The sequence below is a fragment of the Eutrema salsugineum genome, unplaced genomic scaffold (assembly GCF_000478725.1).
Source record: "Eutrema salsugineum unplaced genomic scaffold, Eutsalg1_0 scaffold_4, whole genome shotgun sequence".
Classification (NCBI taxonomy): domain Eukaryota; kingdom Viridiplantae; phylum Streptophyta; class Magnoliopsida; order Brassicales; family Brassicaceae; genus Eutrema; species Eutrema salsugineum.
The window spans coordinates 4,052,838-4,078,971 of NW_006256686.1; the positions used below are offsets into that span (position 1 = coordinate 4,052,838).

Here is a 26,134-nt window from a genome sequence, read left to right on the forward strand (position 1 = left end):
ACTTTAAGAGTTCAAGAATTTTTTAGAATATCCTTCATGTATTTCCTCAAAGCGGGAATCATAGCACAAGCTTCTACGAAAGGTAATCTTACATTTAGTTGCTCGATTAGCTCTTTCAGCTTAGCTTTTTCTTTCTCCTTCTTCAGGGCTCTTAAGGCTCTAGGATATGGTGGTTTACGTTTGTAGACACGAGTTGGTGGAGGTGGAATCGGGTCATTTCCGAGATTTCCCGGGATGAATATTTTCTTACTTCTTCTCCATACTTCTCTCCTACCACTTCTTTTTCAACATCTTCAACTGTGATTCTTTCTCTTTATTTTTCCTTTTCTTTCCCCTTTTCCTCATCTTCTGGATCTTTAGGAAATTCAGGCTCTTTGTAAGCTAATCCACTCCTAAGTGTGATAGCTTTCACATGATCGGAGGGATCGGCTTCGTTGAGCTTTCGAAAGAATTTTCACTTGGTTCCTCCTTGGAATTATCTATATTTTTAGAACTAGTTTTGATCATCAGATTAAGGAGGGTGGAAATTTTTTCATTGAAATCTTCTTGCATCGTTTTTAGTTCAGATCTAAAATCACTAATTTCTTCAGACCTAGATTTTTCAAGCTCTAGAATTCTTTGGTTTAGATTTTCAGTTTCAGAAGAGGGAAAACTAGGATAGGGATTGGAATTAACTTGAATAGCCCAGATAGGTTCGGAAGATTGTTTCCCGCGGTTGTACGACTCGCGACCGTGGTGAAACAGGTCTTGGCCGCAGTCCGAATGAATGGACTCGCGGTGATCAGAAACGAAGGGAAAATCTTGGATTTGATAGACTTCTGCAGTGTTCATCATCTCTTGATCATAAGAATCCATTGGGTTGTCCCAACCATCAAAGTTACACGTATTATGTGCCTTGTTTGGTTGTTGCAATACAAGTTGACTCGTTATGTGATGGAGACACTTCATGACTTCCGAAATCTCTTCTTTCTTCTCAGGAAGTGCAGAATTGCCAAAAGTTGCTTAATTATGGATGCCGTTTGCGAAATTGTTGATGAAAACACGAGCATCTTCCACAGATCTTGTTGAGAAGTCTCCATTACTTGCTGTGTCGAAAGAGTGTTGTAACTCTGGAGTTATGCCTCGATAGAAGATACCCATCAGGTATTCGTCAGTATATCCGTGATGTGGACAATCTCTTTGGTATTCCCTAAATCTCTCCCAAGTATCTAAAAGATCTTCATCTTCTTTTTGTTTAAAAGTTCTTATCTTGTTTCTCAAGAGATTTGAACGATTTCTAGTGTAAAAACGATTTAGGAAAGCATTTCTACACGCTGCCCACGTTTTTAGTGAAACAGGATCTAAAGATTTTAGTCATTTGATGTCATTGTCTCTCAAAGAGAATGGGAAAAGATTACACTTGTGGTAATCCCCATTTGCTGTAATGGTTGCACATAATTCTTCGAACGTCTCGATATGGTCTATCGAGTGTTTGGATGAATAACCATAGAATTGATTTTGTTGAACTAATTGGATATAGGGTACCTTAATTTCGGTTTTCCCATCCTCTGGTAAGGCTGGTTGAATAGCTCTTCGATCTCCCATGAATTTTTCAAGTGAATCGAAACTTCCAATCAGTTCATCATCATCTTCATGTTTTGGCAATCCGATTTGCTCATTTTCATCATAGATCGATTCTTCAAACTCATCATCAGTCAGGTCATCGTCGCTCGGGTCACCATCCACGTGATATGGTGGATCACCGAGAGTTCCGGGAACATGTTTCCGATTTCTCATTGTAGAGAAACCTAAAAAATTCAAAAGAAAAAGTAAAAGTAAACAAGTGTTCTAACGGATTTAAGCTGGGATTCGCAACGAAACAAATCAAAGTCCCTGACAACGGCGCCAAAAACTTGATGCGATTAGAAACGGGGTTGTTGTTGTCGTTTTACTAAGCTTCAGGTTTTAAATTTATAACCCCTAAATATCTGCAAGTGCACAGATGTGCGCTGTAGTACTTAGGGTATTGATTCACATAGACTTAGGTGTTTCAGTACGAATTCACGGCAATGCTTAAATCAGATTAGAACTAAACATGTTTGGGTTTTGGTTTTGGGTTTTGGTTGTCACGAAATCTAAACTAGAAAGCAAAACAAATAAAAGCAATTGAAAACGAAAGGCAAATAAAAGCAAGTAAAAATTGAATAGATCAAAGGCGAATGGAAGCAAGGAAAATCGAATGGAAAGAAAAGTTTGTAAACAATTAAAAACAAACGCTTGGCTCAAGGGTATCGCGGGGATTCATGGACTAAACTATGTCGATTTTAAACAAGTGATAAAGGTAATCAACTACGTATGTTCTAGAACTCAAGGCAGGGAAGTATGAATAGCCTACTTTCGCAGCACTAAACAACTATCTCTCGCAACCCTGATCATTAAGTTTCCACTCTGATCCTGGAATGGAGAAGATGCAATAGCAGAACAAGACTCATCAATATTCACAACTCAACTATAGGTAGGTTTCCACTCCCATAGAAGAATTTCTCGTTTCACTCTAGTTCAGAAAATCAATGAAAACTTTCGCAACATGTCATATCAGATCCGCTTCTAAGTGGCCAGCAGAGAATCACGCAGTAAAACCAAAGGCAAACGAAGAACATCTAGAAAATTAATAATCCTAAATCTATCGATTCATAAGCAAAGACACACGAAATTCCCTTTGAAAAATCACTTTAAACCCAACTGGGAAATTACTCAAACATATTGTAACAAAGCATCATAGAGTATTGAAAGTTGCAGGAAATTAAAGAAAACATGAAAGAAGAACGAAGAACAGAGTCGACGGCGGAGGCGCGATGTTGCTCTCCTTCGGCGGCTCCTCCTTCTTAAACGGCGGCCTCTCTCTCTAGGGTTTGTGAGTCTCACACGAAAATCTAAACAAAAAAACGAACACACCCTTTATAATGACCAAAATGGGGTATTTATAGCTTCTGGAGTTGTCTTGGACACTTAGGGCTTCAAAAATAACGAAAGGAATTGATTTGGGCTTTAATTAAGTCGTCTGGAAAGTGAACGTTATATGGCCGCGGTCGTGATGGTCCCACCCGCGGGGAAATAGGTGTTGGCCGCGGTCCCAACTAATGCTCTCTTCCGGAACTGCATTTTCTGTCATTCTTGCATCGGGAGTATCTGAAGATCTAACCGTTGGATTGTCTCCAAACCAAGTGCATTAGAGAGCTGGTTGGATCCTCTATGTTGTCTCAAATTTTGGGGGGTGATCAGACGGTGAGAAGGTCTTCATCGCTTGTCATACTTCTAACGGTCTGCATTTATCCAAAATTGCTCATTTGTTCCAATTTGCATATCTTTTGCCTAAGTTTCCTGAAAAGTCTTTTGAAACTCTAAACTTTGAAAACACTTTAAAAACCATTGAAAACAGAGTTAAAACACTCGCATAAGACATATTTATGATCTATAAAAGTGGTCAATATACGGTGTTATCACCTACGGAGGATACGTAAGCCAAAACGGATTCCGATCTGAAATGCATGATCTTAATCCGGCATGAGAGCGAGAGTTTATTGCCGAGATTAAGTAATTAGATGATTAAGGTGACGAGAGTTGGCTAATCTTACAAATGTCTATCCTAGTTTCAGAATCATAGAAAATCCTTAACTAAATTCCTTGTGTCGTAGATCATGAACCCTAGAGATGAACCCTAATACCCAACACGTTTTTCATCTTTTTTATCTATTTTTATTTCTTGTTTAGCTTAGTAGAAATCGTGACACCAAAACCCCACAAAAGCCCCCATTGATCTTTGACGTCGAGATCTAATCCAGTTTAAAGTTTCTGCAAAAAAGACAATTCTCCCTGTGGATCGACACGCTAAGTACTACAATGCACGGCTGTGCACTTGCAGACACTAGGGTTTGCAAATTTAAAATTTCTTTTGCGACATCAACCCTAGCTCGCAATGTAAGCCAATTCTATATTAATTTTCCACATGTCCTTTTCTTGATCTTCTTTGCTAGAAGTATCTGTTTTAAGGTCTTTTAAAATTTGATCTTCTCTGAAGATGCTTATCACCACCTTCTTGTCCTCAAGAATCCATATCTTGAATCCTTTTACACCCTATGGATAACCCGTAAAAATTCCCTTCATGGCTCGAGGGTTCAACTTCCAACTATCTAAGTGCATATAAGCTAAGCACCCAAACTTGCATTAACCATTAAGGTCAGGCAATATTGCAGAAGTCCATATTTCCTCTGAGACGTTGAACTCAATAGATAAAGAAGGTGACCTGTTTATTAGTTAAACAGCTGTAGCAGCAGCTTCTACCCAAAAATGTTGATTGAGACCGCTTTCACTGAGCACACTTCATAATTTATTCATACTTTTCTTGTTTAATCTTTCAGCCACACTGTTTTTCTGTGGGGTGTAAATACATTCGGTGTCTTACAATTTCTTCCTCTTTACAGAACTGATCAAACTCTTGTTTGCAGAATTCTAACCCATTGTCAGTTTGCAGCTTCTTAACCCTCCTTTTTGTTCGTGTCTCGACCATCTTTTTCCAATCCATGAAGCTTCTGAAAGCCTCATCTTTGGTCTTAAAAAAGTATATCCACACCTTTATAGTAAAGTCATCTGTAAACGAGATAAAATACTAGTGTTTACTTAGACTAAATGGGACATTTGGAGATCCCCAAAGATTGGAGTGAACATAATCCAGTTTGTTCTTAGTCACGTGTTGGCCTGGTCCGAAGCTCACACAATGTGTCTTTCTAATGACACAATCCTCACATAATTTCACCTCGGTAACCTTGTAGCTGCCAAAACATCCTCTTTTTGTTAACACCTTGAAACCGTTCTGACCGATGTGACCCATCCTACTGTACCACAACTGAGCTTGAGCATCACTGTTGTCAAAATGAACCGCCGAACTTGACTTTACTTCGTACCAACTGAAATCCGAGTTTTTCCTTGAAGAATATACAGAGAATGCCTCATGTATCTTAATTTTCATGAATACTGAACTGCCCTTGACTAACTTCAGAACAATATTCCCTGCTTTGAACTCATAACCTTTGGCTTCTAAAGTTCCCACAATCATTAATTTCCTAGCAATTCCTTGCATATATCTGATCTCATGGAGAATAAACGTTGTGCCATCTTGATTCTCGAACCAAACTGACTCAATACCTTTAACTTCAGACATCGTGTTATATGCCATTCTTACTCTGCCATCATTTAGCTCTTTCATGTCTATGAACACTCTTCTTGGTGACATATGGAAAGAACAACCGGTGTTTATAATCCACTCTTCTTGTTTTGAATCTCCTGTGCTCAAATTAACCTCTGACATTAACAAACCAACCAGATCTTGTGCATCATCTTTAGCCATAGACGATTCACCCTTTCCCTGTGACTGACCTTTGTCTTTGTTCCTTTCCAATCATTTGTAACATTGCTTCTTGTGTTGGCCATCTTTACCACATATCCAACAAACTTTTTTTCCATCATTGGAGGCAGACCTTGACCTGCTTTTACCTTTCCTAGAAGAACCTTGATTCCTAGTTTCTGATCTTCCTCTAATATAATGACCTTCTTAGAGCTAAGGACATCTCTAAATTCTATTTCCTTAAATCTAGCCACTCTAGCAACCTCTTCAAGTCTAATAGCTTCTGGACTATATTTCAAAGTTTATTTGAGAGAATCATACATGTTAGGGAGAGCGTTGAGTAGAAGGATCGCTTGAACTTCTTATGGAATCTCACCTACTAAGGTTAAATTGAAATCCGCTATCAGCTTCAAGAAGTCATCCACATTCTGATCTATTGATCTTGAGTCCTGCATCTTGAATGAGTACATACTTTTAGCTGTGAGTGTACTCAATTCAGCAGAGTCTTCTCCATGTAAATCTTATCGAGACTGGACCAAGATTTTTCGGCTATCGTGCACTTGTCTAGGTTCCTCAGAACATGATCGCAGACGCACATGAATATCAGATTTAGAGCCTTTTCGTCGAAGATGGAGGAGGCAACAGATCCGGCGGCAAAGAAGAAGAAATATCAAGCGGAAGCCTTGACCTGTTAGATTCACGAGCATTCGCTTCTTCCAGATCTCGAAGTCTCCTGATCCATCAAACATATTAACTTTGATCCTTTGACTTGTCCTCATTGATAACACTGTATTTTTTTTACCACTTTTTATGGATCATTTTTAAATGCTTTTCAAATGTTTTTCATTCCTTTTAAGTGTTTTTTTTATGGTTTTCTAGTATTTGTAGTCTTAAGACTCTTTTCAGGAAATTTAGACAAAAGATTTACAAATTGGATAGAAGACCAGATTTTTAGATCGAGTTAAGCTGTTAGAAGTTCACCCACAAATGAAAACCTTCTCACTGTCTGATCCAGCTCAAGTTAGGAGACATTAAAGATAGATCAGCTAGCTTTCCAGCACACTTGACATGAGGATAATCCAATGGTTTAATCAAAAGTTACGCGAAGACCAAAAAGTCTAATCAAGCAGCAGGTCAGCCTTCCAGACCGCGGCCGACACCTGTTTCCCCATGGTTGCAGAGTTCCTGACCGCAGAGAATCAACTTTCCCTTAGAAGCCCATTTTCAAGCCAAATTGATTTCTGTCTTTGAAGAAACCCTAAGTGACGTCAAGGCATGACTTGAAGACATATAAATACTTGTTTTAAAAACTCTAAACGACATGCTATGTTATTCTAAGTGTTAGAAGTTCTTAGCTTTTCTTTCTTAGTTTGTTTTAGATTTAGGGAGATAGGGATCTATCTCTTGAACCTTTTTTGTTTCTTCTTCAATAACAATTTCTTTACAGCCATTCAATACAATGTTTTGCTTTCTTTAATCATGTCTGAGTAGTTTACTTATTGTGCTTAAAGGGATTTTTGATGGGGAGTATATATGCTCGATGATGATTGCATGAGCTAGTTGATGTCTGCAAAAGTGGGGTGTTGTTCGGTTTTACTAAGCTTCAGGTTTTAAATTTATAACCCCTAAATGTCTGCAAGTGCACATATGTGCGATGTAGTACTTAGGGTATCGATCCACAGAGACTTAGTTGTTTCAGTATGAATTCACACTAATGCTCAAATCAGATTAGAACTAAACAGGTTTGGGTTTTGGTTTTTGGTTGTCACTAATTCTAAACTAGAAAGCAAGGCAAATAAAAGTAATTGAAAAACGAAAACAGGTAATAGCTAGTAAAAATCTAAGGCGAATGAAAGCAGGGAAAAATCGAAGGTTGTAAGCAATAGAAAACAAACACTGGGCTTAAGGGTATCGCTGGGATTCATGGACTAAACCTATGTTTAAATTAAGTACATGATAAAGTTAATCGACTATGTATGTTCAAGAACTCGAGGCACGGAAGTATAAATAGCCTACTTTCGCAGCACTAAACAACTATCTCTCACAACCCTGATCAGTAGGTTTCCACTCTGATCCTGGAAGTGAGTAGATGTAATAATTGAACAAGACTCATCAACATTCACAACTCATCTATAGGTAGGTTTCCACTCCTACAGACTCATTGCTCATTTCACACTAGGTCAGACAATCAATGAAAGCTTTCGCAACAAATCATATCTAGACCGGCTTCTAAGTAGCTAGCAGAGAATCACGCAGTAAGACTAAAGGTAAACAAAGAACATCTAGAAGATTATAGATCCTAAATCTATCGATTCATAAAAAATCCACACGAAATTCCCTTCGAAAAATTCCTTTAACCCCAACTGGGAAACTACTCAAGCATATTGTAAACAATCATCACAAAGTATTGAAAGTTGCAGGAAATTAAAAAGAACAATAAAGAAAAAACGAAGAACAGAGTTGCAGGTGGAGGCGCGATGATGCTCTCCAGCAGTGGCTCCTTCTTTGAAATCAACGGCTACTCTCTAGGGTTTTTGTAAAACTCGTACACAGACTCTCCATACCCTTTAGAATGACCTAAAGGGAGTATTTATAGCTTCTGGAGTTGTCATGTACACTTAGGGCTTCAATAGGGAATCTACTTGGAATTTAATTAGGTCGTCGGGGAAGTGACTGACTACTGGCTGTGGTCGTGGTGCTCCTACCCGTGGGGAAACATGCCTTTGCCGCGGTCCCGATTTGTGCCATCTTCTGAGACTGCATTTTCTGTCTTTATTGCATCGAGAGTATCTGAAGATCTAACCGTTGGATTGTCTCCAAAACAATGCATTAGAAAGCTGGTTGTATCCTCTATGATGTCACAAATTTTGGGGCTGATCAGACGGTGAGAAAGTCTTCATCGGTTGCCATACTTCTGACGGTCTGCATTTATCCAAAATTGCTCATTTGTTCGAAATTGCATATCTTTTGCCCAAATTTCCTGAAAAGTCTTTTGAAACTTTAAACATTGAAAACAATTTAAAAACCAGTGAAAATAGAGTTAATACACCTGCGTAAGATATTATTATGATCCATAAAAGTGGTCAAAATATGGTGTTATCACTAGTAAGCCGAATCCTAGAACTTTTTCTTCTAAACTCATTTTTAAAACATGAGAGTAACATCAAGAACTATAATCTGATTTAAGTACTTAGTGTTGCGAGAGTTTTCATTATTTTCCAGATCTAATTCTGTCATAGGAGACGGAAGCTACTTATAGGTGAGTTGTGAATGTAGATGAGTCTAGTGCAAGATTGTGAACACCTATGGCTGGGGCCAGAGTCAGAAGTTACTGGTCAGGGCTGTCAGTGGCAGTTGGTTATGATCACGAGAGTGACATATTCATACATCCATGCTCGAGTTCTAAGATTTTTAGCTAGGATCTTTTTATGTACTCTTTAGCAATGTTTTGAATCATTCACATCCCAGAGATATTTCCAAATAACCCAACGTCTCTTTTAATAGTTGTTACACCAATTTTCTCAAGATTTTTACATTAGGTTTTCTTTAGATTTCCAATTAATTTTCTTAAGAAACTTTTCTTTTTTCCGTTTAGTTTAGGATTTATATTTTTAGTGACACCAAAACCCCTATAAAAATCGATACTTCTAAACTTCCTTACTTAATCTCTTTAAAAAGGTTTCGCAGACTATATCCTTTTTTCTTGTGGATTTGATCCCTAAGTACTATAATTGATTAGTTGTGCACTTGCGGTTGTCATTGATTCGATTTAAGGTAAAACTTGCTCACATCCCGCACACCACATCAGTCATCTTCGATTCATGACCCACCGCACCAGTAACCTGGCTCTGGTACCAATTTGTGAAGATTAACTCCTAATCTTTCCCTCTTGTTCTTGATTAAGAACTCTTGAGCTTAGCGATTATAATCGATTGATGAATGAAACTAAAGAAAGAATGAAACAGAGAAGAACACGCGAGTTAACAAGTTCAAATCCTTAACCGGATCCCTACATCTCGCTGGTGATAATCACACCAGAATCAACTAGAACGGCAAACTCGTCAGAAAGTACATATCGCCTTATCCTCCCTCTCTCTCTCTGTCTGGCTTCCGATTATAACAACTTTGTAATGGCTAGTCAACAAGTAAGTCAAAGACCAGAGCTTTACTTAGCTCAATACTCGCTTAACACGTTTACTAATGAGAGGAGGACATATGTCCTAGTGGACCTGTTAGAGACTCTCTACACGCACCAAAGCCTCTCTTACACTTAAGATTTCCAGCTAGTGTTTATTCCAAGACTTGAAGCTTCAGGCTCGAGCTTCACTCTTGACTTGATCTTCATTTATACTTCAATTACTAACCTCTCCAGGTATTGCTACCCAATTATTCATATTTACCTTCCCAGTCATGATTGCCTGAGACTGTGGGTATTGAAGGCCGGAACATGAGTCTGTAGGACCTGAGATAGTGGGTCTGGAAGGCCGGAGGCTCAGTCTGTGGGACCTGGGACCTGGGACTTTAGGTCCGTGATGATCTTTCTTATAAGGCAGAACAGACTGTTTTATATAAGATTATGCATGTGGCGTCAAGAGTTTACCTTTCCCTGAAGGGATTCTCTCCCTTAACGATTTAATGAACAAGATTATGCCTCCTTCATTTTGGTTAGGGGAGCATTTCTTTCCTTATAAGGGAGAGTGACACCTCTATATATATATATAAGATTCAATACCATGAAAACAACTATTAAACAAATTACCAAAAGCCTTGAATCATATGACATATATGAACGTAAAACCACTATAAAGAACTCTAAATTCTTAGAAGAAAAAATACAACCGTAAATCGCCTAATGTGACAAATACCTAGTTATCTTATATAGAAAACAAAACAAACTAAATATATATTTGCATACATTATGATTTATTTTTAACTAATGTGAAAAAATAACTAGTGATAGCATGAATCAAGTAATCACCGTGTAAAATCAACAACAAATGAGATCTTATTTTATATCACTTATATTTGAATAAATTTATGATTTATTTTGCATTTGCATTATTATGTTTACATTTGTTTCATGTGAAGTGGTAGTCTATTTTGTTTTGGTCATACAATAACCTATTTTGGTGATTTTGGAACGATTATAGCTGATTCTGGAAAATTTTCGCAAGTCGTAATGTATAGAGAACCAATGATAGTGATTAATGAGTAAAAGAAAGATTCTGATCGGAGGTAGTACTTCTAGAAACAAAAATATTTAACATTAATTAGTATTTAGTATGTGCGCATAGTTTTATTCATCCTTGCATGGATAAAACATAAAAATCTCCTATCACTTCGGATCAAATATTCTTTTACAAAAGGTCACTTTCATAGTGTTTTGAGTCAACTAAATTGGTTGAGATGTGGAATGTCACTATATCTATGATAGTAGGCTACCAATATTTCCAAATTTAAAGTATACTAGATTCTAACCCCGTGCATCCGCATGGGAATATTTTTTATTGTTTAACGAATTTTATAATATAATTTGTGTTTTTGGGTTTAAATATAATTATTTTTATAAATATATTTTTTAATAAGCGAAATATTGATTTTTGTGTTTAGATATATTTTTATAATATTAAAATTAATTATTATTATAAAAATATACTTTTAACCCGTCCGTTAATATTAATTCAAAATGAACTATTATAAAAACATAATTCTAATTTTTCCGTTCATATTACCGTATAATATAAAAATATTTGTTAAAAGTTTGAGATGTATTAACAGTATTATTTAGCATTATAGTTTTCTAAAAATTTAATCAACAAAGGGAGTGTACAACTGGTTTTTCAAACCACATTATAGTGTATGCAATAATTTTTAATTTTTTATGTTTTAATTTTGTATGGAAAATATATTTTCGATATACATGTATAATTCAAAATTAGTGATATTAGTTACCAAAATATTTTTAACCCGATTTTTTATATATATTTTTAGTTCTATGAATTTTAAAAAAATATATTTTTAATATTTAAATTATACATTTGAATTTTACTTATTATTTTATTATTAATTTGTAAATAAATCATAATCGTAAATATATTATATAAACAAATATCATATCATTTACATCATTATAAATATTTTTCATATAGGAATTTTTTTTTTCAAAAATTCTAGATATTGTTGATAAAAATGTTTAATAGTATAGAAATTATTTTAATTAGAATCTTTAAATCAAATCTAAATTAGTATCTGATTTATTAGTTTTAATCAAATCAAATCAAATCTAAATTACCTATATTTAAAGAACTCTAAAAATATTTAAATTAATAACTAATTTTCGAAATTAAATATAAATAATTATTAAAATTATTTATAAACACTTAAAAAAATTAGGAGTGTTTGGAAGCAAGTACTAAATGTGCTTATGTTTTAATATAATAGATTTTGCACTGATTTTGTATAGATAATATTGGGATCTCATTTTCTTTTTTTCGCGTTCACATTGAACTACTAATAAATGCGCTAATACAAACCCTATTTTTATTGAAATTAAAGTTTGTAACGTTGGGACGAATTGTCAACATTTTTGGTTTGATCGGAGAAGTAAATCAGTACTAGATATTAATCCCGTGTGTTCGCACAAGATTTTTTTTTAATATAATTTATATTTATTTTATGTTTAGATATAATTTGTTTTGTTATTTATTTATTTTTAAATCACTATATTTTGATTTTAAATAGTATAGATTTTGTATATTAGTAGAATAAAAATATCGATTAATTAAATATATATCGATATAATGTTAATTATGAACTTTGTTTTTATATTTTAATTTTTTTTAGTATTATTATGACCACGATCATGAAAACATAATTTTAATCCGGTCGTTTCTATTAATCAAAAAATAAATGTTATTATAAAAACATATTTATAATTCACTCATTCTATTAATCCGAAACGGACTATGGTTATAAAACTATAATTCTAATCCGTCTATTAATATTACTATATGATATAAATATTTATTAATTTTTAAATAATTTTTATTTTAATATCTTGCATATTTTGATAATTTAATCCGCATAAAACCATAATTATTAAAAAACTTAACTCATCTCATCAAATTACTAAATAATATTAATATTTATCAGTTTTCGATTTTAGTCTGATTGAATATGATTAAAAATACAATAAAATATTTGTTAATCATATGTGTTATTCTGAAAATATTATTTGAATTTCAAATGTTAAATTAAATAAACCTATATTTAAGGAAGTCTAAGTAATCTAAATTAATATCTATTATTCAGAATTAGATTTAATTACAAAAATTAATAAATTTGAATTTTAAATTAAATATAACCTATATTTAAGGAAATCTTTAAATATCTTTACTAATATCTAATTTTCGTATTAAATTTATATACAAAAGAAAATATGTTTTTTAAATAATATTATAATAAATTATGATAATTTTAAAACTGTTTCCAAATAATTTTTTTAAAACATTTAGGAATGTTCGGAAGCCAGTACTAAAAGTGCTTTTGTTTTAGTATAATAGATGAATACTTTACTTTTAGTTTTTTTTGTAAAATGTAAAGATTATATTATTAATTTTTTTTGGACAGAATTATAGGAAAATACAAGAAAAGAAAAAGACTAAAATAACGAAAGTAAATTACAACAAACAGAAATAACAGGCAAAATTAGAGAAGAAAACCTAACAAAACAACCTTAAAAGGAATCAACAAAGGGGACGCACAAGGAGCAAAGTGTGAGAAAGGGAAGTTTGAAGCCTTAAACTCCGCTGATGTTGCTTCGAGATACATGTTCCAGAGCCGTCTTCACAACGTAAGAAACACGAAGCTTACAGCTTCGCCACAAGTTAAGAAAACTTTTTGTGAGACTAACGAGCAAGCTGCATTCTGAAACCACCGGAGGATAGAGTTTTTTTTTGTTAAAAGGTATTTTGCTCTTAGTTTCATAGGTATTTTTTGTTTTGTTAAAAAGTATCATGGTTTTTCATACGTAATGATTACGAATATTGTTGACAATTCAGTTCCAAAGTGTTTGTTGATAGGAACATAAAATATTACCCAACCATATTAAATTGATAAATAACTAATCGTAAACCAAGTTGAATTTTTAGCTTATTTTGTCTCATTTCTTTCTGAAAAAAAAAACACACTTAAACCAAATTTCTTCACAAAACTTTCAAAATGGAAACATAAATATCTTAAGAATAACTAACGAAAAACAAATTAGCTATATATATAGGCATACCATAATCTTGAGAAGAAACATAGGTTTCGCAGATCATCATATATGTTAAAAGTGAAGTAAATTTTTAGTTTTAAGGCTTCTCATCGAGTTTCAAGGTGGCTAATTATCTTTCTATCCTTCATCAAAAAGGCATTAATATCCTTTTAATTAGTCTAAATTAAGTTTGCAATATAATTGGATAATACCGATTTGTCTACCAATTTGTTTTTCGGCTTGGATTATTTGGCCTTACAAGCTTGGATTTGGCTAAAACTCATCTTTGTAATTTTTTTTGGGGTGGCCAGTTATGTGAAAAAAAGATGCCTACATCCAGAGTTTTGGTTTTTCTAAACCCTAGCCCTTGTGAAATCTAAAGAAAAAACAAACTGTTTTCTCGAGACCCTAATTATTTGAGGTTTATAAATATGCCTTTGTTTATGTCAAAACCCTAACTATCTCTCTATTTATGCGGTTATTTTGAATGGTTGATGTAGGCACGGAATCACACCGATGCTTAGTGATCTCTTGATAATCAAAAGCTAACAAGCTTTGTGCGGAAGTGGATATGAAGGTGGGATGGAAGGTGGTGGATTTGATTGACTCACTCAATCTGATGATGATAGACTCTCTCTATCAGGTGATGGAACAAACTACTTGAATCACACAAATAATTTAATCCAAGAATTCTAATGAACAATGTGAATCACACACAATATTCAAAAGAAACAACTCTTACAAAGAACTCTCTTTGAAGAAAACGAAAATGCTTTTTACATAAGATTGAATGGTGATTTACAATGAAGAAAAAGATGAGCTTATATAATGCTCTACACAAGTCTAAACCAAAGTTCTAAAAAAAGCTAAAGCAAGAAAGAAATCACAAACTAATTGCAGAACTAGCCGTTTAAATCATAATGACCAAATCTCGGCCAAATAAGGTAAATGGAGCTGTGCTTGAGTCTTGACAACTTGGGTGCGTAGGAATTGTGTCTTGGGACGTCCAGATTCAGTGAATGAAGCTCCAAAACGCAGCATCTTAGAAGGAGCCGTTGGAGAGTTATTCCTCCAAGTGTGAATACATCCGGAAAAGGAAAGTGTACAAACATGAGGATCCGCCTGATCCTGTGGTTTCTAGAGCATGGTAAGACGTTTTTAGACTCCTCTAAATGTCTAAGGAACTCCCTTGGTCGCCAAACTATCAATGGTTATATGGTCTTTAGTGAGAAGATTGGTCCGATGTTGAACGAGATTGCTTTAAAAAAACCAACAATGGTTTTCAGTTCACCGTCTTCGATTTCTACAACGCCGTTATGCGTAGGATTGCGACAAGCAAGAGTACTAACGACCGTAAGTTGTCGTCATCATCATAATTAATAATCACTAACTATTAATTGTTGCATTTTTAGGAAAATTTCAGTGTCGCATATTATGATTATCATTATCAAAATTTTTTACCAAGTACAAAATTGCAAGCACAAAAAAAAAAAGAAACAGTTACCAAACGATACGTAAACCGTACGTGAAGATCATATAATTAACTTCAATTATTCATGTTGAACCGTAAGGTTTTACGTGACGAACTCATTGTGTTGCGGGGTAGGGATTCATTTTGCGTTTTCTTGATAATGTTTACTGTATTCTGCGGGTTTTGTATCTTTTGCGTTTGTATCATTCTGTTTTTATCTCATTGCAGTTGATATTTTTGGATCATGTGGCATCGTTACTCATCTTTCCCTTTTGTGACTTCTTTTTCTAATTACTTGTTTATTTTTTCTTTTGATTTTAAAATTCTGAAGATAGTGTTCTTCGATCTTGTGTTATTGTTTATGCGTTATTCTTCGTTGATAATTGATCAAAGAATTTTGTTGTTTTGACAGTGTAGGTGTCTAACTCTTAGGGCAAGTTTATCAGAGATATTCATATGGATTTCTTGAAGAATATTAATGTAACATCCCGACTTTTGGTTAACCAAATATTGGATGTTACCAGTTCCTAATTCCGGTTTTATTAAATTAAACCATCTATATTTCCTTTTCTTTTTATTTCCTTTTGATTTGGGTTTTTCCTAATTTCTTTCTAAGAGCCCATTAAGCCCAACCCATCTATTTGACCTCTATATAAATACCTAATTAAATCCCTAAAACCCTCATTAAGCTCCTAATCAACCCTAGCCACCTTTTTCCTCTCTCTTTCTCTCCTCCTGCGCCGAGCTGCTCCCTTCCTCTCTCTCTCTGCGTTTTCTTCTCCTTCTTTCTCTCTCTTGGACGTGTCTCTCTCCCTCCTAGCCGCGGCCGCCACCATCCTCCAAGCCTCTCTCGCCGTCGAAGCTTCCTTGCCTTGCTGTGATGTCTGCGCCGCCTCCTTCTCCTTTGGGTGAGATGGGAGCTGATTCTGATGGATCTCCTCTTAGATCTCCTTCTCCCTTGCCTCCTCCTCCTGTTTCTCAGCCTTCTAAGCCAAGGTGAGGGCTCTGTGGCTTCATCCTCTCTTACATATGCATGGTTGTCTTTTAAGTGGTCTTTTCTTAGATCAGGCTTATATCTGCTTGTTAGGGTTGTTAGAATTGTTAGGACCTGGATCTGTGTTGCCTGTTTGTTGATGTTGCTGGTTGCTGGTGGAATGAGATAATTAACCTGAACTTGGATCTAAACTTATTGGACTTTAAAATATTGATTGAGTGATGTTAACCTGATTAATGTTCCTTTTGTTACAATTGGTATCACCGAAAGTGCATCTTAATAATGGAAGGACCTTTAAGAAACGGATGATTCTTTGAAATGGATGATTGTGCATATAGATCTCTGATAGGACCCCTGGCTCCTGGAGGCAGGAGTCAGTGTTGTTTGTTGGCTATCGCTGTCGTGTGAGGCACGGCTAGAGCCATCGCTGGAGTGGATTAGCGATCCACTGTTTATTGAGCCGTCCAAAGGGACCGCTGGGTACAGCTTTCTGGTGAGACCGCTATGAGCAGCCGTCTGAGTGACCGTTAGTGTCATAGCCTGTCTCGGTGATTGCTGTGGATCAGTCTGTGTGACTGACAGAGTGATCCTGACTAATGGGTATGGTAATAGGCCAGCCATTGGATGGGATTATTCTGGTTGCCTTTCCGGGTGAGGCATGGGGGCCCATGTGGCAGCCCACTACTACCGCGTCCAGGGACCCGTTTCTTGTGTAGTTGTTTGTAGGGTTACCCTTGAATGCTGTGTGATTGATTGCTAGGAATGAATTGTCTATATATATAAGTAAATATATCTATATATGTGTTGCTTGGGCTTGCTTTAAGATTAGATCTCTTAAAACCAATTTATGCTAGTTTGATGATGTTGTGGGCCTCTTTAAGGTCCACCCTCACTGAGTAATCCCAATTACTCACCCCTCATCTCCCCTTGTCTTTCAGGTTTAGTAGAGAGATCAGCCTAAGTCTGTGTTGTTGATTGTTACCTGGGCGTTTTCCTGGCAATCCTGTGTGATCACCAGATCGGACATCCTACCGGACGCGGTTCGATAGTCGACCTAACATACCCGGTTCCCCGCTCTCTTAGGAGCCTGTGATAGGGATGTTACAATTAAAATAATAAAAAGCACTGTAATTGTAGAAAAAGAAGCACAAATATTATAGAAACCCATATAATCTCACAAAGCAACAAAAGGACGAGAAAATAGGAGAGAAACAGAAAATGTTTGAACCAATCACAGCCTGCCACACCTAAATAAGGATCGATCCTTAAAATCCTTAAATAAGGATCGATCTTTGTATTTAAACCTCTGTTTTAATTAAAAAAACCTATTAAATGTCAAGAAATTCAGGAAGAAACCATTGATAAACCTGGTCTTAGGATATGTGCTCGGTGTATACATCGTTTCTGCTCTAACGAGGTATGGTTTCTTGGCTCTTGTGTTTGTGACTTTGTATCTTTGTGTTTTTTTCGTACTGTGTTTACCTCTTCGTGATGCCTGCATGAAGCTGAGAAGAACAAGAATGGAGCTGCATATCATTTTATGTGGAGAATCTATGATGACCTGAAGAAGTTCTTCTGATCAAAACATTCACTGTCTAATGTCTCTTTGTTACCATGTGTTTTTTTTTTAAAAGACGTGAACACCACTACTAAGACTTTTTACATCTTCCACCAGTCTTTTATATGCATCAAAGTAGACTGGCCAATGTCTTTGGACCACGATTTTTTTCTGTATAGAATCATTAAATAAGAGCAAACCAGGGAGATGGCATGTAAGTATTAGACTTTGCAAGAAGCCAAATTAAGTAAACAGATGAAGAAATGGAGGATGACACGAGGCATGGAAGTTTTAGACTTTACATATTCTGTTTTTATTGGGTCTATACTGTTTTCTATGTGAGCAACGAGGCATTGAATTTGAAAAATTATATATTGCAAATGTGTTTCAGATGATTTGATTTTGATTAAAATGAAAAAAAAAATGTCTTACAGAACCTCTGAGTAATCAGAAACAGGGATGAAAAAGAACCAATCGCCTCTAACCAATTCCAGATAGGTAATTGGTGGATCCGCTTCATAAGGAAAGCCAGCCGCAACATTACATTGACGTCTATTCCAACGCACTCAATCTCTAGAGGTCTAATTTATGTGACTGTATTTATTATTAGTCTTGAGATTTTTGATCAACTATTAAATCCTTAATGAATTTATCTTAATGCATTTCACTAACAATTTATTCGATTTGATCATTTAAGTTAAACCAGTTTTACTCACTTTTTGTCGATTCAGTCATATAAGTTAAACGTTTTTTAGTCAATTCGATCGATTAATCCATGTTGGTGTTTACTGTATTGTTTTTTTCCAAAAAGATACAACACTCATAATTTTAAAGAAATTACGGTAATTAAGAATTTAAATAACAATGGCCAAGATCGTTTAAATAACAATTATAAAGATGCCAAGACCATAATGATGAAAGAATTAAAATTCCGATAGCAAAAAAAAATCGACTAACAATTCTAGAAAAGTGTAAATATTAGAAATAGGGACAACCACAAATATATTATTTAAATAATATTACAAATTTCTTGAAATCAAAAACTGTATAGTTACAAAATTTATTATACTACCTTTAATGAAAATGATTATTTACAAATCCATATCGATTATAATTTCTATTCAAATATGGGAAGAACAAAACCGGAAGAAGAATAAGAAAAAATAGAAAGAGAGAGGAAGAACGAAAAGAAAAAATATTGAAAGACAATGATTTTGAAAAAGACGAAAAAAAAATGAAAACAAAATCATGTAAAACTTTAAAGTTTTAAATTATCCAAACAAACTTTTAATGTTTTAAAGTCCTAAATTAACTCCTAAATCTCAAAGCACAATTTTCATCTCTTTTGTTCATGCTATATTTATTTTTTTTAACTAGCAAATTGTAGCTTTTTATTTTCTTAAAGTCACAGTTTATTATTAAAAACCAAAAAAATTTAACATTTTTGTACTAAAGTAACAGCAATAAATCACAATTGCAACCAAACAACACCGTAATAATTTGATGAAACATTTTTGTCCACGCAAAAGCGGGCCAAACACCTAGTTAACACAAAAGCAAAGAGTAACTAAATACATACAAAGTGCAACTGGATCAAAAATCTGGGAAGCAAGCCTTATCGCACTAATAATAATATTATACACGCACACACATAGAGAAATGTTTAGAGGAAGTGAGAAAATGTACTGTTCATGAGAAAATTAGCCATAATGCGATGAGTCTTCTGTGTTGGATGAAATGAGTCCCAAAACACATACTTATCTGCATTTGTACATGTGAATGGGTTATTTCTTTGGCAGCTATATCCCATCTCAAACATCCCCGTGGCGCAGCAAGCCGCTGCTGCAACCTCGAACCCAAAAGAGGAAGGGTTCTTGATGATTCTCATAAATGGTTCATATGGATTTGAGAAAACGAGGATGGAACCAGGAAGCTCTTTGCTCAGCTTCTCAACAAGCTTCTCAAGCTTGCTGTTGAACTGGACCGCAACGTCGTTGAAGCGTCCAACGCACTCACCTCCCGTGCCAATGTTGGTGGCTCTCTCTAAAGGCATGCATCCCATTGGTGGCAATCCACCTAGCGAGATCTTCCTAGCGCCAAGCCCATATAACTTCTTCACAAAGTCTTTGGCGATTCCAGCTAGGAAATCTTGGTAAAGACCGACAGAGTATTGAGAAGAACGTCCAGGAAAGGCGAAGTAGTTCTCGAGGAAATCGTTGGTCCCTACGCTTATAAGGTAGAGAGAGTTGGTTATGGTCTCTGTGGCTCGGTCTCTTCCTTGGTATGCTTTTAGTTTTGTTTGGTATTCTTTGTAGTATTCGAGTTGTCTCCATAGAGGTAGTACCGACTAGAATCGTCATCATCAATGAAATGTAATCAGGGATAAATTGTAGGAAAAGCATCCAATTCCAATTTATAATGAAAAAAGAAAAGAAAAGAAAGCATCCAAATATAACATCTTTCAATAAATAATGATCACAATTTTTTATTTATTCAAATTTATATTTACTGTTTATAAACAAAAAAAAAGATTCATCCATTCGTATTATAGGTGTTATTTTTTTTAAATGAAAAATACACTCCCCCTTTCTTAATAATAAATGTTTCACAAAATGAATGTTTTGTATTTCCTACGTTAAATTTGTGTAACATTTCATATTTTCTCCGTATTAATTAGAGTTAAATAACTAATACGCTTTAATGATAGAATAAATGTATAATAGATGTTGTAAAAATGTTCTTAATTTGTACGCAAAATCGTAAGCAACTATGATATATATAAACAAAAATTATATATCTATATATAATTACATTTTACCAATAGAATACACAGAATTATTTCTTATTATTTATTATTTTTCTTATAAAAAAAATTTATATTCTATATATCATGAATCATAAATATCCATAAAGACTTGTACCATACCAAATAGTATATGTCATAAATACAGGGGAAAGAAAAGTCCGTACCAGAACATCAGAAGTGGCGTTGTCATAGCCTGTAGCAGCAGAAGCAAAGGTGACACCTGTTGCAAAATCTGAAATGTTGTAAGAAGGATCCAAGTATGCCGGAACTATCGGTTTAAGCCCTACAGCCTCCGACATAAAATCCGTCGCGATCTTTCCGTTACAAAATCGACCGGTCGGCTTCCCACCAACAAAGTCCCGTCCATATGGCTCAAAGTTGCTTCTGGCGACCGTTGGGATATAATTGTTGTTCCCGGCATCAACGGTTGAGTCACCAAACACGATGATCGCTGATATCTTACCAGCGAACGTTAGTGCCGGCAACATAGTTAGCATGAGGAAGAGAATAAGTGTGAAGAGACTTTTGAGGTGTTCCATAGTGTTTTTTTTTTAGGTCTTGTGGTTTTGATTGTGATTGTGTGATTCCATGAGCTGTCTTTATAAGAGAACATGAGTGTTTGAAAAATGTGGTTTCATTGAATAAAGAGAGGTTTGTTGTGTGTTTCAATTAATGCTGAGAAATTCTGGTGAGACATTATTATTTTCAGCACGATTTGTTGTTTGGTCGTTTGCCGCTCAATCAATACTACTCTTTTACCGTTGGACTTCTTTTGTTGTTCAATATTCTCAAAATGTCTTAGTTATATGGTTAGGGATATATGCCCAAATTTGGACATATTGATTAATCTATTCTGAAGTTAGGTTTCAGTGTACGAAAGGAATGATCTGTAGACCCTAAATGATATATTTATTGTGAATTAGGGTCTACATAATTTATTCCCATCAAATCGAGTTGGTTCAATCTCTAAAAAATTTCTAGATAATGTTTTGGGTTACGGAAGAAAAATATAAAGAAAGTATAAAGTTACTGAACAACCAACTCATGGAATTGGGTGTTATGGTAACTGGTAAGAATACTTTTTACTGCGATTTTAGTCATAATTGACCGATTGAAGTGACAATAATACCAAATGTTTCATACATTAATCTAATGTTTTCATTTTGCCCACCGTGAGTTTATTAATAACCATATACTAATGGTAAAAACAGAGGAAACCAGAGCCACTTTGGGCAAAATAAAAAGTAACATTCATAATCGGAAGGAGAAAGATATGTTATGTAAAAGCTTCCCCAAATTACAGTCTTGTAACCAAGTTGGACCTCATCTTGCAATGTTATGATTGGATTAGACAATCCCACATGACACTTTTTGTTTCTCGAAAGATAAATAAGCTTTAAGGTTCTCTACTTCAAATTAGCACTTCACAAATTCTCCTCGAAGAGGTTTGTTGGCATACCTATATGGCTACATCAAACGTCATGTCAATCATCGTAATTCTGTATGTCAAGGGTTAAACTATTCATCACGTAAGTGGGTGGGAACGAAACAGATATTTAGTAATTTTAAGATATCCAGATCCAAATTCGCCAAATCCGAGTTTTAGTTATATGTATTCGAATTCGTTTTTTCCAGATATCGAGACTTTATATATCCACCTAAATATTAAGATATTTGTGGATATATGGATCCGGATCTTAATTTTTAAGAAAAGAAAAATACGTTAAAATATTAAAAAATTATAAAATAAAAGTTTATATAGTATTTTGTAAAAAAAAATCTGTAATGATAAAAATATATTTTTTTACTACTTTAATGTATAAATTTCAAGATATTTTAAAAAGTATATATAAAATAGAATCTATTATATAAAGACTCAGTTGAGTCTCACAAACTTGACACATCAGCACTCATTTTTATGACACATCAGCTCATTTATTTGTTATTAAAAAAAACTAAATTAAAACTATTTATTTTCATAATCATTTTTCTTGTAATTTGATTATTTATTATATTGACTTTTTAACTTCAGCTTTTAATATCTCATAATCTTAATGACGCTTCAAACATTGTTAATATAAAGATTTTTTTTACATGTTTCAACGCATATATGAAAAAAAAAAGAATTAAAATAACTCAAAATTTTCTGATAAATCTCCAATCTACAACTTTAAATTGTAAGTTATGCAGGTTTTTATGTAGAAGTCTCCGACAATAAATGTTATCCATAGATCCACAGTTTTAGATTTATTTCTTGATTACGGTCAGAGACATTAACGGTAACACTCAATTATGTTCGTTTAAAGGAGAAGCAGAATTTTGTTCGAGAATTCTATAAATAGTGTGATCAAGAACTCTCCTTTTGTGATCAAGAACTCTCCTTTTTTTTACTTTACTGTTTGAATGTTAATTTGCTACATACATCACAATTATGGTGACTATGAACTTATGAAAGATGATTAGTTACTCTGAGAATTACTGATAAACTTTTTTATACCTTGCTTATTTGGGTTCAAAAGAGAAATTTGCTACTAATTTAATTTTTCTTACTAAACATTTTTGACATTATGATCAAAAAAAAAAGAAAAAATGCTTATTATGACTTTTCATATTTCGGTTATTAGGGAATCTGTAGGGATTCGCTTAATGGAGGGAAGATGATCAATTGGTTAGCGTTATATTTCCAAGTTGATGATGCAGTGATGTTCTTAACATGGTTTAGATAAAACGCTATAACAAATCATTGAATGCGATACATGCATGGAAATCAAAGTAAACAAGCATTGGAAACAAGCAAAGAAAAAAATGGAACATTTGTTTAGGTAAGTTAAAGATAATTAACACGCACTGAATTTAGTAAACTTGAATAAGCTTTACAAAAAGGTAAAAATTCGCTAATGGTTTGTTCTAAGTTGAATTTAATTCACATAACAGAAAAAGAAGAAGTCTTTACCATAAGATGGGTGGTATAATGATCATGTAAGCTATTCTGATTTGAAGAACTATTTGATGCCGTGATTTTTTTTGTGTTTGAATAATTATGAGAATTATCTTACTACTTTTGATACCAGTAAAAGAAAATATAGACTACATATCTAGATTTGATGGATTCTCATATCAGATTTGTTTATGATGTTCCAAAAATAAGATGATGTAGTCTTAAAAAAAGAAATTAATGGTTTTTAGTAGAGGAAAGTTTAATAAGCTTTTTGAAGACAAAAAAAAAAGCTAATATAAAAGCCAACCAAAATAAGAACACCTTAAGAAAATATGTAAAAAACTAACAAAAAACCAATAAATCTATCAAAAAAAAAGAGCCAATAAAAAAGCTAAGTAAAACAAGAACACCTTATAAAAATAAGTAAAAAACTAATTTTTTCTACATGAATATCCAAAAACAACCAAAAATCTAAATTTAATTTAGGTTTTAAGCATTAGATAAATAATAATTAAAAAAAAATCCACGCATTTGCGTGGATAATCATCTAATCTATTATATAAAGAGTGGCTTGTGTCTCACAAACTTGACACATCAGCACCCCCCTTCTTTAACACCTTAGCTCTCTAGATTTTAATTTAAAAAAAAAAGAATGTAAAAAATCAGAGTAAGTAGCAGCTTCTTAGCCTACTCTATTTAAATCAACTAGGTCAAAATGAATTTAATTAACAATGAATATTCCAAAGCTATTTTCGATGCAAATTTCTCTTCTTCTTATTAATTGTTGGTTCTTCACAACCAAGAGTTTAGAGCTTATTTTGCTTAGTGTTCTGTTCATGACGAAAAGAGAGGGAAATGGTCGCTTATATTGTAAACAAATTAGTTTTTATACTTTAGTACAGACAGAAATTAGCTACTCGAATATTCTGCTAATAAAAAATAATTATATTTTATTTGTTCTATCCGTTCACCAGCACAACTTGTGCTATATTGGATTTGTTTCTCTTGTGAATTGCAGTGGTGTTATTATCGCTGAAGGCATTCTTAACGCCAGAAAGTCTCTTACGAAGGTACCCCTTCACGTTTGTTTTTTATCTGTTTTTAGACTATATAAATAGAAGTTTTCCCCTAAAGTTTGGTATTATTTATTTCTAATTGTCAAGATTATTTTGATTTTGGAGAACATGACTTGTCAACATTTGGTTCTTATTTCATTTTCGCATCAGCTTTGTTCTTTACATATATTGAAGGAACACTCCCGTTGTATGTCCAACTTTCCCGTTGTGGTTGTGTTGGAGTTTTGTACCCATTGCTACATCGCTTTGGCTATTGCCTGGATTAGAAAGAATCTATCATACTCACGTAGTCTAGAAAATATAATCGGTGTTCATAAATGAAGTCTACATTGTGAAAATGCGAAACTTGGTTTGCTAAATGCATTATTTATGGAAATTTCCAAAATAAAAAGATGGTAATAGAGAAGGTAAGTTAGTTCATGAGAATATTTCTATCGTAATGTTGAAGAACCAAAGGATCTGAAGTTTGTAACAAGTTTGAAATAATCTGCCATTCTTAAGGATTCAAATCAACAAAGGTTTTCTTAGATTCTTGCTCATTCTTAAGGATGACTTGATTCTTTCTCATAGAGACTTACCAAAGCAGTTTCAAAGGAGTTAGATATTCTCACAATTCTTTGCTCATCAGTTCGTGTCACAGGGTGTACTGATCATCCATGTGATTTATAATTCAAAGTTAAGTCTAAATAATTAAACCACTTAACACTTCACATTACATACAGAACACTTCATCATCTACAAAATAAATAAAAAATTATAATCCATTATTCAATAAACGTTTTGTGAAAATCTCTTTGGGAGAAAAAGCGTTTGGATTTTATAAAAAAGTTGTCAAAATCTCTTCTAAAATTTACATAATTTTGGTTTGAGTACAAAATTTATTTTTTTTTACCATGGAATTTCTAATATAAAGTTAAAAATACCAAAATGAACAAAGCTAAATAATGAAACTACATTACAACAAAAATTTATATAAAGACCCCGCGCATATGCGCAGGTATTCTCCTAGTTTTTTTTTAAAGATTCAGATATGTATACGGATATCCGGACTTATAATTTTACTATTCAAATCCGGATCTAGTTTACTAAATTTTTATTATTTAGATCTGGATTCAACCTCTTAGATATCAGGATTTCAGAGTAGATCGGAGCGAATACAGGATCAGATTTTGGATTCCGGATAATAATTCCATCCTAGTAGTATAGAAATAAAACCGTAGATCTTTTTAAACAGATAAAATCCATTCATTAATCATCATCTATACCTGTTTTCATAATTTGAAATAAAATTATTAGATGAGAAAAAAGAATGTTTATTTTTAGTTTCTATTTTCTTAGTTTTTTTTTCTCTATATTTTCTTAGTTTTATATGAATATCAAAATGTAGATTCTCAATCACAATGACAAACATAAAACAACTAAATACAGAATCGCATTCATTAAAAGATAGGATAAAGTTTTAGAATTTAGAAATCACAACTCACTATACCATTCAATTTCAACATCTAAAAAGCTAATACTCATTATCTACCATTCTTTTCTCATATATCACAATATTTTAAAAAGGAAATTGCAAACAAAAAAAATATTTGGGCTTACCAGGCCCATTAGAGTCCACCATAAACGACGGCCAACTGCTTCACCGCTGCTCACT

General features: G+C 33.8%; 1 protein-coding gene and 1 non-coding gene across 2 annotated transcripts; one reads left to right on the forward strand and one right to left on the reverse strand.

The window, feature by feature from the left end:
• Positions 1 to 1,156: 1,156 nt before the first annotated feature.
• On the forward strand, positions 1,157 to 1,264 carry LOC112084902. Its single transcript, XR_002898558.1, has one exon. It is a non-coding gene; the product is annotated as a small nucleolar RNA R71 (small nucleolar RNA).
• Positions 1,265 to 19,144: 17,880 nt separating this feature from the next.
• LOC18013813 (GDSL esterase/lipase At2g04570) lies at positions 19,145 to 21,046 on the reverse strand. Its single transcript, XM_006418497.2, has 2 exons — positions 20,631 to 21,046; positions 19,145 to 20,007 (listed from the first exon to the last, which is right to left on the reverse strand). The coding sequence occupies exons 1-2, from the start codon at positions 21,003 to 21,005 to the stop codon at positions 19,324 to 19,326; spliced, it is 1,059 nt and encodes a 352-aa protein (XP_006418560.1). The 5' UTR covers positions 21,006 to 21,046; the 3' UTR covers positions 19,145 to 19,323.
• Between the last annotated feature and the right edge of the window lie 5,088 nt (positions 21,047 to 26,134).

Excerpts from the sequence above, each read along its gene's own strand:
- LOC18013813 (XM_006418497.2), bottom strand. The coding sequence starts at position 21,005 with ATGGAACACCTCAAAAGTCTCTTCACACTTATTCTCTTCCTCATGCTA. Across the intron at positions 20,008-20,630 it reads ACGCCACTTCTGATGTTCTG|TCGGTACTACCTCTATGGAG; the intron begins GTACGGACTTTT and ends TGACGATTCTAG.